This window comes from Cupressus sempervirens, chromosome 8, assembly GCF_028749045.1.
Source record: "Cupressus sempervirens isolate cs-2001-9-10 chromosome 8, ASM2874904v1, whole genome shotgun sequence".
Lineage (NCBI taxonomy): Eukaryota > Viridiplantae > Streptophyta > Pinopsida > Cupressales > Cupressaceae > Cupressus > Cupressus sempervirens.
In genome coordinates this window covers 5,141,240-5,160,403 of record NC_143125.1, presented here as the reverse complement: position 1 = coordinate 5,160,403, position 19,164 = coordinate 5,141,240, and the positions used below count along the sequence as shown (strand labels likewise).

The 19,164-nt window shown below is 39.0% G+C and overlaps 1 protein-coding gene across 1 annotated transcript in view; it reads left to right on the top strand.

Moving 5' to 3' along the window:
* Positions 1–19,164, top strand: part of LOC149541281 (piezo-type mechanosensitive ion channel component) — a 288,359-nt gene that overhangs the window by 14,511 nt on the left and 254,684 nt on the right. Inside the window, exon 2 of the mRNA XM_089796579.1 lies at positions 7,058–7,138. Coding sequence (XP_089652705.1) covers positions 7,058–7,138 — 81 coding nt within the window. The remainder of the gene's footprint in view (positions 1–7,057; positions 7,139–19,164) is intronic.

Here is a 19,164-nt window from a genome sequence, read left to right as displayed (position 1 = left end):
GCAAGACTAAATTGTCACAGAGGATCAGTGCTTCGAGTATCAGTTTTGAAAGTGTGCTCAGTAGTGAGTGTAGGTCATGGTGGGAAAAATCAGGCACAGATCATCCTCTCCAGAAGGCGTTGGTCACAGCTGAGGTGGACAAGATTATCTTTATGCCGATCTTTGATTTACATAAATTTAAACCTATCCTTCGAGATTTGATTACGGGGTATGATGGAGCAGGTCATCAATTTGTCATACAGTATGCCCAACACTAGGTGGTAGTTTCTTATTCTTCTGAAGTACTTAGTAGGGTTTTTGGAATCCCAATTGAGGGCAGGAGTTGAGCAAAGCCCTTATGACAGGAGAAGACGAGCAAAAATGGCTAAAACTCTTGTGCCGCTAGGATCTTACCAATGAGGAATGGGAAGGTATTTTGAAGAATAGTCAGGGCTGATAAAGGCTTTCATTGCGAATAAGGAATGGCGTTGCGTGATGGATTTGGTAAAAAGTAAGCTCACGGCTAGCAGTCACACCTTTGATATTGCTCTCTAGATGTTGCCAGTGGTGGATGGCCTACCCCAAGGACAGACCTACAACTGGGCTCAACTCCTTTCTGGTAGACAGTGGGAATTCCTGGAGTTGCGACATAAAGCTTTCTACATGCCCCATCAAGCAGTGGCTTTGTTCTTGGAGGCAGTTTGGCTTCAAGTTAGTAGTAAACATCGTGGGACATTGGTACTAGCAAGTAGAGTGGAATCGTATCGACCAACGATGACTTATTGGCTACATCTAGACACCTTGGGTGTGAGCTCCTAGGGTTGTTGCGAACCCACCAAAAAGAAGGCACGACAGGCTGTAGTAGTGGAGGATGAGGACCAAGTCAGTTCTGAGGACATGGAGAGTGATACAGATTCCTCTTCTTCTGATTCCCAAGCAATTGAGATTTGCCCAAGTCACTTACAGGGCACCCCACGTGAAGTAGTGTTTCTGCCACCTACAACAGGGCCCCTTCCTATAGGAGTCACTGTGGTTCCTTAGCCGGCTTCTCCACTTGGTGATGTTGTAGTACCACCAGTTCCTTCTACCGAAGACACAAGCTTAAAAGTAGCAAGTGGCTCAGGACACTTTCCGACATGGGGGGCTTCTAAGCTATCTATTCTAGGGATCAAGCCCCTCCTCTCGCCAGACTAGCTTACTCGCACCAAGGTGATTGATTTAAGAGGCTAAGCTCACTGTGTACACAAGGTATGCTTGCAGACACCTCTCAGGCCAGAGGTGGTCTAGCCTGTGGCTCTCGTTGTTCAGTCGACTGTGGGGGAGCAACGAAGGACCCTTCCTCTCTAGGTACTCAGGTGACAATGGCAGGAGCAGAAACCGTTTTAGAAGAGGCTGACAAGTTGCTAGAAGAAGAGGGTTTGGTGTCATCCCGTGTGCCCTCGCAACTTGAGGAACCAGTGGAGATACAGAGTGGGCATGAGGAACCTCTGGTTCTAGCTTCTTTTGTAACTCAAGTAGAAGGATTTCTTATGGAGTTACGGGCTATGGAGCATTCTACCGAGGAACTCCTTTGGCATGCTTAGTCCTATAATTTGGAGGATGTACTTGCCGCAGTTGCAGCATTAGCCTAGTTCATGCGAGTTGACTGCTATACAGACTGGAGTCTCTTAAAACAGAGTGGATACAGTCAGGAAGATAGTGCCACTGCTTGGACCAGCCGTTTATCAATTCTCAGACCTAGGTTGCTTCCTCTCCTCTCATGGCCTCTTTGGCTACTATAGAGACTACTTTCTGGGGTGTTTTTTTGGAAGCCCAGCGGGAGAAACATCTTCATAAGCAATGGTAGGCAGAAAAGAGTGCTCTGATGGTGAGTTGGTAGTTGGAGCGAGTTGAGTTGGAAGGCAAGTTGGCAGCGGCCGAAGCTAAAAAGATGGATACTTTGCGGGTACTTCAGGGTGTTCGTACTAAACAATAAACGACGGAGTGGGAGCTACAACACTTGCGAGGCACTCTGAGTCCAAGGATGTCCTCCTATCCTTCTTCTTGAAACATTTCTTAGTTGTTTTTAGTCATCGTCTGGAAGACGACTCTTTTTTTGGGGGGGATATATGTAGTCGGCAATTGGATTGTAGTCGGCATTCAGTGATTTAAGTATTTAATACTTGTGTTAGTGGATAGTTAGGAAGCGGGGAGTGTGTCGGTTAGTTTCTAACCAACTGACCCCTTTATAAGCAGATTGATACTTGGACATTGTACATTCATGTTTTGGTGATATTAATAACATAAAAACTGTTCCTCGCCTCCATTATGATAACATTGTGGTATTGTGTATTGGTGATTCTGAAGGTAATAGTTGTGTGATATTCTGTAATTTCTGGTAGTATTTGCTCTCTACACCAACCAATAACTAATAGATTCATACACATTTATCTTTCATTTCCTAGTGAAACTATCTAACATGATATGAAATTAACAAGAGAAGAAACAAAACCATATATGAAGAAAGTAAATGGAATCACCTTCACTATAATTACCAAAATGAAATTGAATCCATATAATTATCACAGAATCACATATGATTTTCTTTCCACTCTTAGTGCAGAACTAATCTATGCATGGGCAACAAAACATGACAAGCAAATGGGGTAAATGGAATTACAGACCAATTCACCATCAAGTTTGCCGACCTTTGTATCGTCAAATGAGATTACATTTATAGTTTGCTATTACCCTTCCATTCAACAGAGCAACAGTCACAAAATAGAAAAGAGAATAAAATAAGAAATTATGAACACGTGGCATCTTTTCCAATGATGCTTATGAATCCATGGTACTTATGAAAACACCCAATGATTGTTCAACTTCATGCAATCTCAGGAATCCTATTGAAAATCGTTAGTTTGTTCATATTTTATTGTTTCGTGCCAAGTCTATATTATTCATATTCCAACAGTCACTGCAGTTTTGAATTCGGGCCGTCGATTTTAAACCAACGATTGCGATTGAAACATTATAACCCTTCCTTTATAACTTCCTCGTTGGGTCCCTCCGTGTACACGTGTTAAACTGTCATTATGTCGCTATGAATAATAGTCACACAACTTTACATAGTGACATAGTGATGAACGTAGATCTTTTTTCGATCTGACGATTTATAATACGATGTTAACCTGTTTACTTTGCAATGCGGGTCCACTTTCTAGCTATGCATGTCGTGGCAGATAGGTGGCACCATTCCATTGCTTGGAGAACTTGACAATTGACCTTCTTTGCTTCGTGGCACTTCATGACTAGGTTCTGACTGTATCTCGTGAAATGTGATGGCCCATAGGACACGTGTCATTTTGTTGTTATGTCTCCAGGATTATTCTTTGTGCAACTTTTTATAACGACACAGCGACAAGTGTAGATCTATTTTCGATCTGATGGCCGACGATATGCATCATTGAATACTTATATTTCCATTGTTAAAACATCATCCGTTGCTCTGGTCTTTATCGACAATCTGGATTTGGTCTTCTGAACCATTTGACTTGTCAACTGGCCAATGGTGTGCATTCTTTCATTCATTTGACTTTTCTCCACCACGTAGCTTATTATGATCGCATTTGAACCATTCATGTACTGAATCGATGACACATATTTGCTTATCTTCATATTTTGACTTCAGGAAGGTTTTGAATGTTTTCTTCTGCATGAACTGCGTCTTCTGCTCAGTGACCTTGCTCATCTGCAATATCTTCCATGGAAATCACAACGTAACGTTGAATATTTGTCTTCATCATGGTTAGGAAGAAATCAATAGAATATCTAGACTTTCTTCTCATCGGGATGACACATAAAAACCTCCCAAAACCTAATCACCTAGCTTTGGACTGATGCATTGCTCATATGATTCCTTGCATTAGGTTAGCTCAAAAGGAATGATGAGAAGAAAGGCCATCCTATGGGCAATCTAGACTCAGACTTAAGACATTGATACTTGACTTGACTCAAAATCCTAAAGTAAAATAAGATATGAACTGAAACTTGGGCAACATGTTAGTAGGGGGAAAAACCCAAGATATTGATGGGTTGTAGGTTGAACATCTAAAGACTAAAATGGGGAATTGATATTCTTGTGCCTCATATCAATCGAATCTTCTCCAATGTTAATGGAGAAGGTTTCCCAAAAACATTGACAACTATAGTGGTGATTTCCCTTCACAAGAGTGGCGACATAATTAACCAATAAAATTACTTTATGATTATGGTTAATTCTTTTCTTGGTAAGCTATTTAGTAGCATGGTAGATTGAAAAAATCAGCAGATGGGTAGAAATAGAAGACAAAAGAGCTAAGGAACAGGCTGGTTTTAGACCAAAATATTCCACTAATGATCACGGTGTCATTCTTAGATCCTTGATTGAAAAATAGGGAACACTCAAGGTGTTGGAGCCTTTTTTTTTGTGGACTTTAAAAATGCCTTTGATATGGTACCGTGTGACAAGCTTTGGGATAGAATGGAAGAATTGGAATTTCATAAGGAGCTTAGCGTTGTGGTACATAGACTTTACGGGCAGGTTAAGGCTAAAATCAGAACTATAGATGGGATGTTCTAATGCTTTGGCAGCGACATTGGGGTCAAATAGGGGTGACCACTCTCTCCTACTTTGTTTGGGCTTTATATTGATAAGTTAGAAGAATGGCTAAACAAGACAATGGAGAGGCAGTCCAGTCAGCTAAATATGTGATAAAACTTCTATATGTTGACGATCTAGTTTAGTAGCCAAAACAACGAATTTGATAAGAGAACACTTGAAGGAATTGGAAACCTTTTGTCCTGAAGTGGGAATGCAAGTGAACACCAATAAAGCCAAGGTGATGATCTTCTCTTTGAAAAGAAAGAGGAAGACACCGAATACTTTACTTTTTGAAGGAAATCCTTTAGAGATTGTGAACGAGTACAAATATTTGGGGACCGATTTTAAAAATAAATTTAGTTGGAAAATTGCAGAGCAAAAAGAATTCAATGGCACTGGAAAGTGCTGTACTTTTTACAAAATAAGTGTAGGAATGCAGAACTATGGGATTGGAAGACCAAGAGCATGTTGTTTGGTCTGTTATTTACACTGGTGATCCTTTATGGGTGTGAAATTTGGGGCAGCAGCATGTCAGGCAAAAAATGGAGGGAAGTAGAAAGAATTCAGAAACATTTCATCATCAAAGCGTCAAAAAATAAAACAACAGTACTTTATGAGTTTGTACTGGCAAAAATAGGTACCTTCCGATTAGAAGCTTTGATAATGATTCGGCCATTGAGTTACTTAAGAAAAACTCAACATATGGAAAATCACCACTGGCCCAAGCTAGTTAGGAAGGAAAGACTAGATAGGAGAAACAACATATGGATGAAGCAAAACAAAAAATGAATGAAAAATGGGATGTTGACATTCAAGAGTGTCAAGTTAGGAATAAAGAAATAAAGAATTTTGTATTGGAAAAATTTAGGAGTATCATATTGTCAAAGCAAAATGGACAAAAAAAAAAATACTATGCCAAATAATTTAACCCCATGGCAGATCATGAGGGAAAAAACATATTTAGGAGCAAATATTTAACAGAAATAAAAAATGCTTAGGCCCAAACCAGAACTAGCTAACATCATTTGAGGTGCAAAACAGGTAGATGGCTGGTATGAAACGAGGAGTGGGAAAATAGGACACGCCTATTCTGCAACATGGAGGTTGTTGAGTTTGTTTGTTATTTTGTCATGGAATGCGACATACAACGATATCAGATCTGGTTATGTGAATATTTTGGAGGTAGGCAGCTTAAACTACGTTTTTGGAAAAGCAGTTAGGTAGAACTGCAAATGTGATAATTACAATCCACAGTGTGATAGCAGATTTAAATAAATGGTTACAACTTGTTTAAGATTCTTGGCACCCTCTATGGGAGGGTGTGCTAGTTTATGGGTCCCATAGGCTGCTTTGGCCTAGTGGGCCTTATCAAAATCTTTCATTAATTCATTCATGCCCTACTGAATAAGCTGCATGTATAAAATGAATACCATAAAAGTTGCTATTGAGTAAATCCTTACACAGAAAAGGAAAAAGAGGATCATCAAGGAAAAAGAGTATTTCTTCTCATAGTTTTTTATGGGAAATATAATGATGGGAATGGCCACTTGGATGATCTGATGGTAAACAAGCAAAATAGAGAGTGGGAGGTTGAATGTTCAACCCCCACAAGCGCCAAAATATGAAAAAAAGAAAGAATGAGAAATATGATGATGGGACACATGTACTACTCGAATGGCGAAGTGAATGTGCTTATTTTTATAATTGTATTTGAGAGTGAAGAGTTCATAATCCTAGATCAAACAGAGAGAATGTTTCTACATTGGCCTCTCTACAATCTCATAGATAATGAATATACTATAACCAGAGACTCTTAATGTTACAGAACTCTTTCCTTCTATGGTAGACATTTTGTATTAGATGACAATTATGTGTAAACGATGCTGTGGATTATTTGAAAGGAAGAAGAGGAATTGAACCTTGTGTGCATGTAGCTCAGATTTGTAGATGAAGATGGTCATACACATTAGGCGGTCACAACTAATAATGACTTCAGTTGCAACTTGACTAAACCCTGGAACATTTGTATAACAAAAATTGTTGTTCTATTTTACCTCAAATTTTGTTTAATTTGCAATCTTCAACTTTCAACAAGAGTAAGTAAACTTTTAATGATTATTGTTGTATCTTGACAGTATTTGAATATTAGTGGGTTTAAATTAAATGTTAGTTGGATGAGCTTGTCAGAATGCCTGAAATATAATGTTTGGACGTTGAGATTTTAAACTTTTTTCAAACACTAGAACAGTTTTTTGGGAATGTGAAGTGGACCTGATTAGTTGTATTTTTGGTATGATTTTTCTATCCTTTTTGGTCCTTTGTTATATTACTTGATTTTACTTTTTGTTTGGACATTCAAATGTTTTCTGCCATGCTGTCATAGACTTTGCTGAAGCTTTTAGTGAAATGAATGTTGAAGAGGACAATAATTTACATATTTATATAATTTATGTGCAGCTGCATTCCTTGATTGGAGTCTGATCTCACTTCTATTCTTGATTGCATTTCTTGTTGTTCAGTACGTTATTACACAAAGAGGTATGGTAATTATTATGCACGCTATCTTCTTTTCTTCCTTCAAAATGTGTTATAATTTCAGTATTTTTTGTGAGGTTGCCTCTTCCCCTTCATTGTATTTTGGTATAGTGGGTGTTACAGAATCTGGCTAGCAAATTGTAGTAAAAGGTAATAAAGGTCAACTTCGTTACATTGTTCTAGATCAAATATATAATCTTTACTGTAAATTGTCCCCTTCATTGTATTTGGTTATTATGGGTGTCATACTTTCGCTAAAAAATGTAATAAAGGGTAGTAAAGGTCAACATTCTTACAATGTTGTAGATCACATATGTAATCTGCATAGCTAACATATTCACAATTAGTCCTACAATGAAACCTCGTAATTATATATAGCATGCAGTACCATCTATTATTCCTTTTAAAACACACTGTTATTTATTTATTTTAGGTTGCATCATCCCCTTCATTGTATTTTGGTATCATGGGTGTTATAGATTTTAGCTAACAAATTTCAGTAAAGGATAATCCACACCCTTGAGTTTGTCAGTTGCTTAGTATCCCGAAAGAAACCAAGAGCTTGGCATGTGTAGATAATGTAGTTTGATAGATACAATCAATGAAAGAAAGAAAATTAGAAATTCTATAAAGGTCCCCAACAAGAGTAGGTTAATAGGACCTGAAAGTACGAGTTATGATAGAGAAGAATAAGATGATCTTGGGCTGTGAAATAAGCAAACATATGTACAAGTAACAAAAGTGAAAGCACCAGCCTATTAATGGGCCTTTCTGTGTGAATCCAGATAGAAAAGAAAGCTCAGATGCTGATTGGGTAAAGTCGGAGACAAGGTGAATCAAATAGAATTTTGACAGGGTGTTGAAGGTCAACCAGGGTCCATCTGGTCAATGATTTGTAGCAAGGGATTAGAATGGCAATAAGAGACTGAAAGACATAACGAATAATGAAGGAAAGTACAAGCTGCTTTGTATGCTGTTAAATTGGCCAAAAGACTCTGTATCTAGAGCCTACTTGGAAGACAACTTCTTAATTGTATTAATTATAATCATAAAAGGAAAAGCGTCAGCTTGGAATTTAAACAAGTTTATAAAAATTAATAAAACCCTACTTTCCACATTTAATGATTACATGGTTACACATGTGAGATGAGGTGGCAACACAACAATCTATCTACTTTCAAAAGGTTCTAGCTCATCAAATGCAAATCTGACTGAGGAGCTTACAGAGAATTATTGAGATCATGAACCAAATCTTCGATCTTGAGCCAAATCTTAGATCCCCATACATTATTGAAATGTGATGGCCTGCCTAGTTACTAGATTCACACATCTCGACCCTGAACCGGATCCAGGTCTATTCCTGGTCCAGATTCATGGACTGGTTCATGTAGGATTTGTGCAGGGTCTGGATTTGACCCTGTAGAATCGTTCGAATTTGCAGACTGCAAATCCGGACAAATCCACAGGGTCAAATGCAGACCCTGTACAAATCTGACATGAATCCGTCACGAATCCATGCGCACCCGAGAGAGTCTGGCCCAAATTCGTCACGAGTCCATGCGAACCTGAGAGAATTTGGCGTGAATCCCCAAGGACCCACAAGCCAAAATTGGAATAAGTAAACACAAATCCACACATATTTTTATATATAATGCATGTATACACACACACACACACACACACACACACACATGAATCCTTACGAATTGCAATAGGAAAACTTTTTCACGAATCTATAAATCAGATTCTGGAACCTGAATCCGACCTCGAACCTGAATCGACAACTGAGGTGATGGGGCAATAATTAAATGTGATTGGTGCTGTACATGGTATTAGAATAATATGATATCCTAGGTTTTTGCTATATTTAGCTCATTACTACCTTTGTTAATGGTCATTTAGGCTTAATTTTTAGGTATCTTAATTTGGTCTCTTTTAGACTTCTTTATTTAGACAACTTTTCTTTTTACTTAACACTTTTTATAGCATTTGTAAATGCTATTTATCTCTGTGATTTGTTAATACAATCATTCCATTTTTAGAAGTTTCATGGTATCATTCCATTGTTCGGTCTTCTTGTGCTGCCAGTTGTTCTTTATGGGTGTGAATTATGGGCCAGCAGCACTACTATAGCACAATGGAAACAAATCGAAGGAATCCAAAAGCGCTTGATTACAAGCAAGTTTAAAATTAAAAGCACTGTTCCATATGACATCATGCTAAGTGAAATGGGGGCTGCGCCTATCGAGGCACTTGCTATGGTTCGCCTTTTAAGCTATCTAAAAAGAATCGAAAAAATGGAAGAGGATAGATGGCCGAAAGTTGTCTTTAGGGACACACTATGTAAGCGAAAAAGGACATGGATGCAACAAAACATCAAGTGGATGAGTAAATGGAATATTCATTTCAATATGTGCCTCACAAATAATAAAGAAATAAAGGTCTTTGTTATGGAGAAATTCTACAAGAGAAATCGGGGAAGCGAGATTGGGAGGAAGAAACTATATTATATAAATGAGTTCAACCCCACTTGTGATCAACTCGAAAAAGTGTACATAGGAGCCAACATTTCTTGGAGAGCTAAAATTCTTATTGCTCAGCTGAGAACCAACTCTCACCAATTTCGTTGTGAGACTGGGCGTTGGAAGAGGCCAAAGGAGGCTTGGGAAGAGAGAATTTGCAGATTTTGCAATTCTGGGAAAGTGGAAACTGAACAGCACTTTATTCTAGAGTGTGAGGCCTACAAGGATAGCAGGGATAAGTTTGCGGATACTATATGTGACAGTTCTTGGCATAACCTGTTCAACGAAGAGTACATTGAGCAATTGGGGGGGCTCATCATTAGTCTACACAAGAGGCGAACAGTGCTACTTAAGTCTGCTTGAGTTGTCTTGCTGTCCCATAGGCTATTTTTAGCCTTGTGGACGTTAAAATTTTATCTATCTATCTATCTATCAATGTGGTAAATATTTTTTGATGATTGTTTTTTGGTGAAATTCAAAATTGCAGTCTGCTCCAAACTCATGCAGGGTTTACTGCAAATCTGTGAGTGTCAGCTTCAGCCATCTGGGTCTTTTGAGGGTTTTTAGTCGCTATTTTTTTCTGATCTGTGCATTTTAAAATTATGTCAAAACATTCATGTTTCATGTCCTTTGTAAAATGTGATTTTCACGTTTTTAATAAGTGCTGTGATTTTTTGTTGTCCTTGCTGCAATTTTTGGCCCTTGTTTTTCCCGAGATTGTGCTTGCACATGATTTTTTAATCATGTTTTTCACGTTTCAGGAGTTCGTAGTTGCATTTTTCTGTTTTCATAAAAGACCCTTTCTAGTTTTTTTGCCACATGCAGTCTGTTTCATAACATGTGACTTTGGCAGTTTGTTGGCTGCGATTTTTGGGAGTTTTCAGCTGCAATTTTCTACTATGTTTGGGCACAAAATTCGGCAATTTCAGGTCTTTAACCTTTGCATTTTTAAGATAACCTTGAAGGAGTTGTCTTGATAAGACAGTTTGGGTAAGGAAACACATCCTACTCAGGCTTATTCAGATCTGGATAAATGAGATGAACGTAATTGGGAAGCTATCATGTTGGTCAATCTTTCAGTTATAGATGATCAACTTCCTTAGGTGCCTTTTGACAAAACAACTGAAGAGATTTGGGACATCTTGAAGGATCTTTATAGAATGTCTGACAAGAGTCATGATTTCTTTCTTAAGAATATGCTGTTTTCTATCATTATGGATGAGAAGATGTTCTTCTGTACATCTTACATAAATCAAGGATATGTGTGACTGACTCGAGGGAAGAAGATATGGCAGTGGTCACACTAAAAAGCCTGCCCCAATCCTACAAGCATTTGATAGAGACACTCAATATCACTTCTACTAGAGTTACTTTGATGTTCTCTGATTTTTGCAACAATCATCTGTAGTAGGATAGATGGAAACAACAGTTTGGAAGTCATGCAAGTATTCTTTTGAACAGGTGGCCCTCTCAACAAAAGCCTTAGACAAGAACAGAGGTAAACCTCAGTTCTCCCAGCAGAAAGGATCAGCTGAATCTCCAACATCTTCAAAGAAGAGTGTTCAGTGCAATTATTGTCACAAGTTTGGTCACATGAAGAAAGATTGCAAGAAACTATTGGCAACTGCGAAATCTTCAGAGAAGGGTCACCGCAGTAGGCCCCAACTGCTTTTCATTCCTGATGATGGGTTCCTCTCCTATGCATTTTGATCAGATCATATTATAGGAGGGTTTTTTTGGTGGGTTTTCACAAACTTTTTCCCTTAAAAAAATTAATTGTGTCGTACCATTTACCCTAAAAAATAAAGTTTCGTATTCTTTGATCCATCTCTCTGATTCTGTTTCCAGTCTTTATTGATTTTCACCTCAACAACCCTGTTTGGTATTGATCATCTTTAAACCTCAAAAATCATTTTTGGTTTTTGTAATTAGCAAAGTTTGCATGGCATTTGCTGTTAGGGATTCTTGTTTTAGGGTGTTTACCATTTTTTCCAAAAAGAAGGATGCTTTTAAACTTCAAATCATGTATCTTGCAGTCTGTTTTGTGGTATCCTACCCATTTGCAATAGTTTAGAGGGTTTGCCGATTTTTCGTTAAAATCGTGGCAGGTGCTCATATTGTGTGTCTTTGTCTATAGGGAAAGACAATTCTATTATCCAACATCATGTTGGATGTTTTTGGAATGATTTTGGTAGGAGTTTTTGTACGTTTTGGGTGGGTTAGTGACAAACTCATCTCAGTGGTAGGCTCTTGCAAATCATTTTGAAGAACAAGACAACCTTCTTTGCTTTTTTTCTAGGCTACTCTTGATTGTTGCCATTCTGCAGATCCATGGAGGATCTCAACAACAACAAAATGCTCTGAAGCATTTATGACCACAAGACATGTACAATCTTCTACAAGGTAATTGATAGAATGACCATTAAGGGAGGGTATTAGAATATTTTTAGTATCCAGGTCCTGCCATATTTAGGTCATTATTCTAGAACCTTAGTGGTCATTAAGGCTTTATTTATAGTTATCTTAATTTGGTCTATTTTAAGACATCTTTATTTTGAAAAGTTTTCTTTTTAATTAATGCATTTTATAGCGTTAGTAAATTCTATTTATTTGTGTGATTTGTTAATACTGTTGATTTATTATAGCTTCGGTCAGATACAAGAATAAGTTGTTTAATGCAACTCTACACATATGTGAATGTATGTATATCAGAACTGATATACATACACTCACATACATGAAGTTATCATATTCTGCCATTAAACATCTCAAAAAATTATCCTTGTAATGAAACTATCATATCAATCTAAGTATGCAAATCTGATCGTTCAGATTTATCTTCTTTTGGAGATCAAACATTATTCCTTGTAGTAAATATCGATCTTGCAATTATCTATATGGATCGAGCTTATGATCCTTCACATTAAATAGATCTAAAGACATTATAAGGACTTGCAAATTAACTAATAATACCCGATTAGGATCGGGGCATTAAAGAAATATTGTAAATCATAATCGCATCTCATCACCAAGAGACATATAGTTAATAGTCATGTCCGCCTATCTTATGTCTCTTAGATTGAATATTTATATGAGCCGATACCAAGAGAACATCATTGAAATTAATATATGCTTGATCAAACATTATTCCTTGTAGTAAATATCGATCTTGCAATTATCTATATGGGTCGAGCTTATGATCCTTCACATTAAATAGATCTAAAGACATTATAAGGACTTGCAAATTAACTAATAATACCCGATTAGGATCGGGGCTCTTAAAGAAATATTATAAATCATAATCACATCTCATCACCAAGAGACATATAGTTAATAGTCATGTCCGCCTATCTTATGTCTCTTAGATTGAATATTTATATGAGCCGATACCAAGAGAACATCATTGAAATTAATATATGCTTGTTCTCTTCTATATTGGTAATATCAGAACTTAAAGTTTATACATACAGAATTGTTATACAATGTGCGATTGTTGTCAGTAAAATCTATAGTGTAGTCGATGGGTAGAATAGTATCCGAATGGGCACGTGACGGTTGAGTCACCCCTTCGGTAAGGTATATGTACATTGTCCAGAATGGACTTTGGATCAGAAGGGAATTGTAATCATCATTGTAATGAATCATATCGAATATTGTACGATCTTCTGAATACATGCGAATAATAAAAGGAATACTTTTGTGTTACATGTTCTTGTCTACTGTCTGAATGCATTAATAAACCGTTTACCTTGTACGATAAACATTTGGCACTGTTGCATATAAGGATCGGGTGCTATGAATGCTGAACACATTGAATAAAGATAGAAATAAGAATCGAGAGGATGACGACATAAGGGTGGCATAGGAAGGATTAAACTGGATATAGCAAAGCGACCAGAGGCACGGACTCCAACAACTCGCCAAAGGGTACGACAATGGTGGCACAGGAGGTGACCACGGTACCACGGGAGCACTGACGAACGAAGTGTAGTCACTAAGTCGATCAAGGGAGAGATTGATAGAAGAAGCCCGAGAAAGGCGAAGGGTGATCGAGGGAACGAAGGAAGAATTGGCAAATTGGTATACGCTAAGGGGGAATCCAAACATAAGGGAAAGGAGTAGCGCAACTCAGAGTGTTGAAGGAACACGAGCGTGGGGTGAACTCTTCATCCCTGATACACCTGACTAGTGAATACAGTTTGGTTGAAACAACCAAGTCCTTGAGGAAGCCTTCACGCCACTTGAGAACGAAGGTGTTCGTAACGCGGGTATTCAGAGCAGTACGAAAGTAGAGAACAACGCGGGTACAGACAGCAACGCACAACAAAAGAAAGAAAGGGTATCGATGGCCGGTCCAAAGGAAAAGTTACCAAAGTTTGACGGGGATGGCACAGCTGACCCAATCAGACACTGCAAAACTTGTGAGACGATTTGGATAGTGAATGGAGAAAACGACTAGGACAAATGGGCAAGGCTATTTCCAGCCACCTTGCGAGGTGTAGCAATCGATTGGTTTTCGGACACTGATCCGGCAAAGCTAACCACATGGGAAAACATAAAGAAGGAATTTATTATAGAGTTTCAATTGCTATGAGATAACAATGAGATAGTAGCATAAATCTACACCACAAAACAAGGGAAAAATGAAATTGTTCGTGTATATGCTAGAAAGTTAAAAGATTTAGTAAATAAGATGGAGAGTAAGCTAGCAGACGGCCTGAAAAAGAGATGGTTCATAGAAGGACTACGCTCAGAGTTAAAAAGGAAAATGAAGATTGTACTGCCATCGTCGTACACTAAAGCATACAATCGAGTAATGGTCTTAGATAGTGAATAGAAAACAAAAAGAAGAAGAAAAGCAGATCATCTGACTCGGATGAATCCTCTTCTGAAGATAGTAGTGGTGATGAAAAGGGCAGTAAGAAGGTTCGAGCCCTCCAGAAGGATATGATCAGGATGATGAAGGAATTTAAGAATATGCAGAGAGGGAATAGCCAAACCAAAGAAAATGAGCTATGGTACATAGAATGCAAGACGAAAGGTCACACTAAGGGATCCTGTCCGAAGAATCAGTTATGTGACATTTGCCAAATCGTGGGACATTCCACAAAGGAATGGCCGTTCAATATGAAAACAAGGGGGCATCAACAAGTGCTCTTGACATAGGAAGCATCCACGTCGGGAGGGAATGAAAACACAAACGATGATGGTGCCACCTCGGGTGGGTATAGAGACAACAGAAAGGGACAAAACAACATCACCAACAACAATAATAATAACAATAATAATGGGGGCCGCAGTCGGATTCAGTATGATGTAAACAATCGACCAATGGTTCAATGTTGGGCATGCAACTTGTGGGGCCACTTTTCACAAAACTGTACAATGATGAACACACTGCAGTTGTTATGGAGATGGTGTGGTCCTGGAGACCATGAAGATGCCAAGTGTCCGAAATCGAAATTAGGAGTAAATTTGATCAGCATTGAAATAGGAACGAACGAAGAGGAAGTCTTGGCAATTACATGTAAATAGGCAAAGCTGTACCCAAACCCGATGGAAGAAAAGAAGATACTGGAAGAAGCACAGGCAGAAATTGAGAAAGGGATGTAGACAGAGAAATCACAAATAGAGAAGGGGGACATTGCGAGTACCTCAATGAGGAACTGTGCAGAACCGAACATCATAAGGCAGATATTACAAACTGAAGTACCAGTAAAATTAAATGATCTGATCCTCACAATGCCCCAACTACGAACGACACTCACAAACATGGCTCTGGCTGCTAAACTACCAGAAGAACCGAGGAAGGAGAAGGAAAGTGGAACAAGTGCAGCAAACCCAATGCTATTAGCCCTCACATCAGGAAGGCATTTGGCGGTCGTAAAAATGGGTATATTGGGAATGATTGTCTCAGACACAATTGTGGACGGAGGTTCAAGGGTAAATGTCTTACCAGAAGATACTTGGAAGAAGTTGGGACAGCTGATGTTGTTGCCACCCACATTCCAATTGCTAATTGTAGACCAACATGGCATTAAGCCTGTAGGGATCTTGATGGCACAACCAGTAACGATTGGAACACAGCCTTTCCTGCTCGACTCTGTAGTCATCTCGCTAAAAAGAAGGGGATATGACGCCATTCTTGGACGAGGATGGCTCATACAAGCAAAGGTTAAACACGATTGGAAGAAGAATACACTATCAATGGAGAGAAAAGGACAAAGATTCATTATTGATTTACACACACAAATGGTGGGAGAAGAAGTTGGATCGTCTGATTCAGAAGGAGAGGACAAAGGGAAAAAGCAGATGGAACTGGATGAGGAAGGAGTCCTACGGTTAGAAGGTGGATCGAAGGACGATGATCTGGATTCAGTGAACAGACTATTTCACTAGGAGATGGAGGATTATGAACTCTTCCAAAGCTGCAACATACTAACGATAGAGGAAGAACGCAGCGAAGATGGATTTCCAAAAGAATTTAGGGAAATAAAAGAAGGGAACGCACAGTTGGATGAAACACTTGCACATGTATTAAGTGAAGAAAGACCAATAAAATATGAAGAGGCCATAGTGCAAACCATGAATTTTGGAGATGATACCGAACCAAAGAACATATTGGTGGTAGATAACTGGAATCCAGTATTAAAAACAACTGCATTTAAAATAGTACGGCCTTTTAGGAGAGCAAAGCAAGTACGCCGTACGAACAAGTGTCAAAAGGATTACTGGCCATATGGGCATGTGTGGAGGAGAGTAGAAGAGAGTATGTTTGCCATAAAATAGGGCCATACGACCTATCAGGAGCGCAAGCAAGAAAGGAAGGCAGTAAAGAAAAACAAAATGCTGTATGACCTAGGAAGGACGTCGTATGTCCAGGCAAAAGACGAGAGGAAATCATAGGTGATCCATCATACGGGCAGACAGGAGAAGATATTGTACATGACACACCGTATGGCTCAAGAGGGGAATAAGTATCACCATACGGGTAATAACCAGCTAGTGAATTGGACCGTACGGGCACAAGGAGAACACAAGTTAATGCACTGTATGACCTTAAGGAAATCACAAAGACCATACGACAATTCGCATGTTCAGGAAAGATTGTACCAGAATCTAGAGAAAGCTTTGATTGGGTGGAAAAGAGAAGGAACACCGTATGACCCAGTTTCGGCCCATTTCTGTATGGTTGAAAGCTTGTGGGAAATTAGAACACCTATGACGACGAAAAACAGAGAAACAACATCTTCCGTCCGGCTCAAAAAGAAGAAGGCAGCAACGTATGGTGGTCCATACGACTTAGAAAGAAGAAGGCAAGCAGCCTACGGTGGTTTGTATGTCCTGGGTGCAAGGGAAATCATTGTACAATAGGGAGAAAAGTGAACCGTACGGGCTTACTTCCATACGGCCTTGAGGAGAAAAAATCACTGACTGTACGACCTAGGGAAAGTACGGCCGACAGAGAATGGAAAAGGGAACATGCACCGTATTGTGGTTAGTACGGCAACCTTGGAGCACATCGTACGACAGCTTTGGAGCACACCGTACAGAAACTTTGGAGCATACTGTACGACCTTACAGTTACCGTACGACCATATGACAATAGGAAATCACAGAGGAGATAGAGAGACACTGTACAGCTATAAGAGGAAGAATAGCCCTGTACGGACAAAGAGAACACATGCGTATGGACCATACAGACGTACGGGCTTAAGGAGCACAAAAGGAGTGGACCATACAACACAAGGACAATGACATACTTTGCCTTATGGGGTTAAGTGGTGATATAATAAAAGGGATTAGAGAAGGTTAGAGGTATAGTAATAAAGTTACCCTTCGGAGGCCGTACCAGAGCATTCAAGAGGAAGGAGCCATACTCTTCAGGAAGCAGGAGGTTCTTAAAAAAAGAAGAAGAAGACGATAAATCAAAACAGTTCAGAATGAGTAACTTATGATACCGAAGGGTAGGGAAAGACATAAAAAGGTAGTAAAACATAAGCCGTTGGCAGAAAGAGTATCGGATCGGAAGAAAATCACAAAAAAGGTGTGTTCCATGGAGTTTTGTGTGCGTTTGCGGGTGCTAATTTGGTCTTGGTCCCAGGGCCTCGCGGGGGTACCCTGTTGGGGGTGATGCCCCCTAGACCCCCAGTTAGTGCAATTATCAGTCGTGGGAAGTGTGACCAGTTGATGAGACTTGGAGCTACTGTAGGCATAGAGTGTTTGTGTGCCAGAGGTGGAGAGAGCACTAGAGAAAACCTTTCAAGAAGGGTGCTACGCTTTGAGGCACTCAGAGTAGGTGTTGGACGTGAGGCTGTCTTGGGGATGCATAGAGAGCTTGGGAGGAGCTGATCACCCCGTTGGAGGTAGCAGAGTGACACTTGGCTCAGTGTACCTAGGTGTTGGAAGTAGAGAAGACGGCATCGATGGCTATCAAGGTTAGATTGACTAAGGTGACAGTATTGTGTTAGCAGAGGCTACAGATGCAACGTGTTTTGGGGGACTAGTTTGGTGCAGGCACAGGAGGAATGTGAATGTGATGTGATGGAAACGAATCTATATTGTTATAGTTAGTCACAGTTAATGTATTCCGTTTTGTTAATCTGTCTTGGTAATTTTTGTAATTGTTGTCTGGAGACAACTTTTTTGTTGGGGGGGATGATGTTGTTGGTAAAATCTATATTGTAGCCGACGGGTAGAATAATATCCGAACGGGCATGTGACGGTTGAGTCACACCTTTAGAAAGGTATATGTACACCGTCCGGATTGGGCTTTGGATCAAAAGAGAATTGTAATCATCATTGCAATGAATCATATCGAATATTGTACTATCTTCTGAATACATGCGAATAATAAGAGGAATACTTTTGTTACATGTTCTTGTCTACTGTCTAAATGCATTAATAAACCGTTTACCCTGTACGGTAAACAACAATGACATTGAGAATTCAGATCTTCATTCATACTGATCAGCATTTGTAGAATAGAAATCAAGAGTTAGTATACCTCAACTTTTTAATTGCTGTTATTGCATCAGTCCGATTATAGGTTGAATATTCAATCACATGGTATCAGAGCCAGATTAGGAAGGTCCAAATATTAAACTTGAGAAATCAGACTACATACCTTAATAAGTAGAGTCACACTTCCACTCTTCAAAATGACAAACACAATCAGATTTGAGGATCGCCTTGAAGGTGCCAACAACTTCATAGCATGGAAGTTGAGAATCATGATGATATTGGAAGAGAACAAAGTAGATTCATATGTTAAAGACACACAACCCGAGGATGAGCCAAAAAAATGCCAATGGATTTAAAATAACAAGCTATGAAATTGATAGTGGATTTTGTTACAGACCACATAGTACCTATACTTGCAAAATAGACAACTGCATACCTCATGTTCAAATCTCTAGAGAGCACATTTGAGATAAACAATATAGACAAGACCTTTGCACTCAAAACACAGTAAAATCACATAGGTATGAAGAAAGGATAATTTGT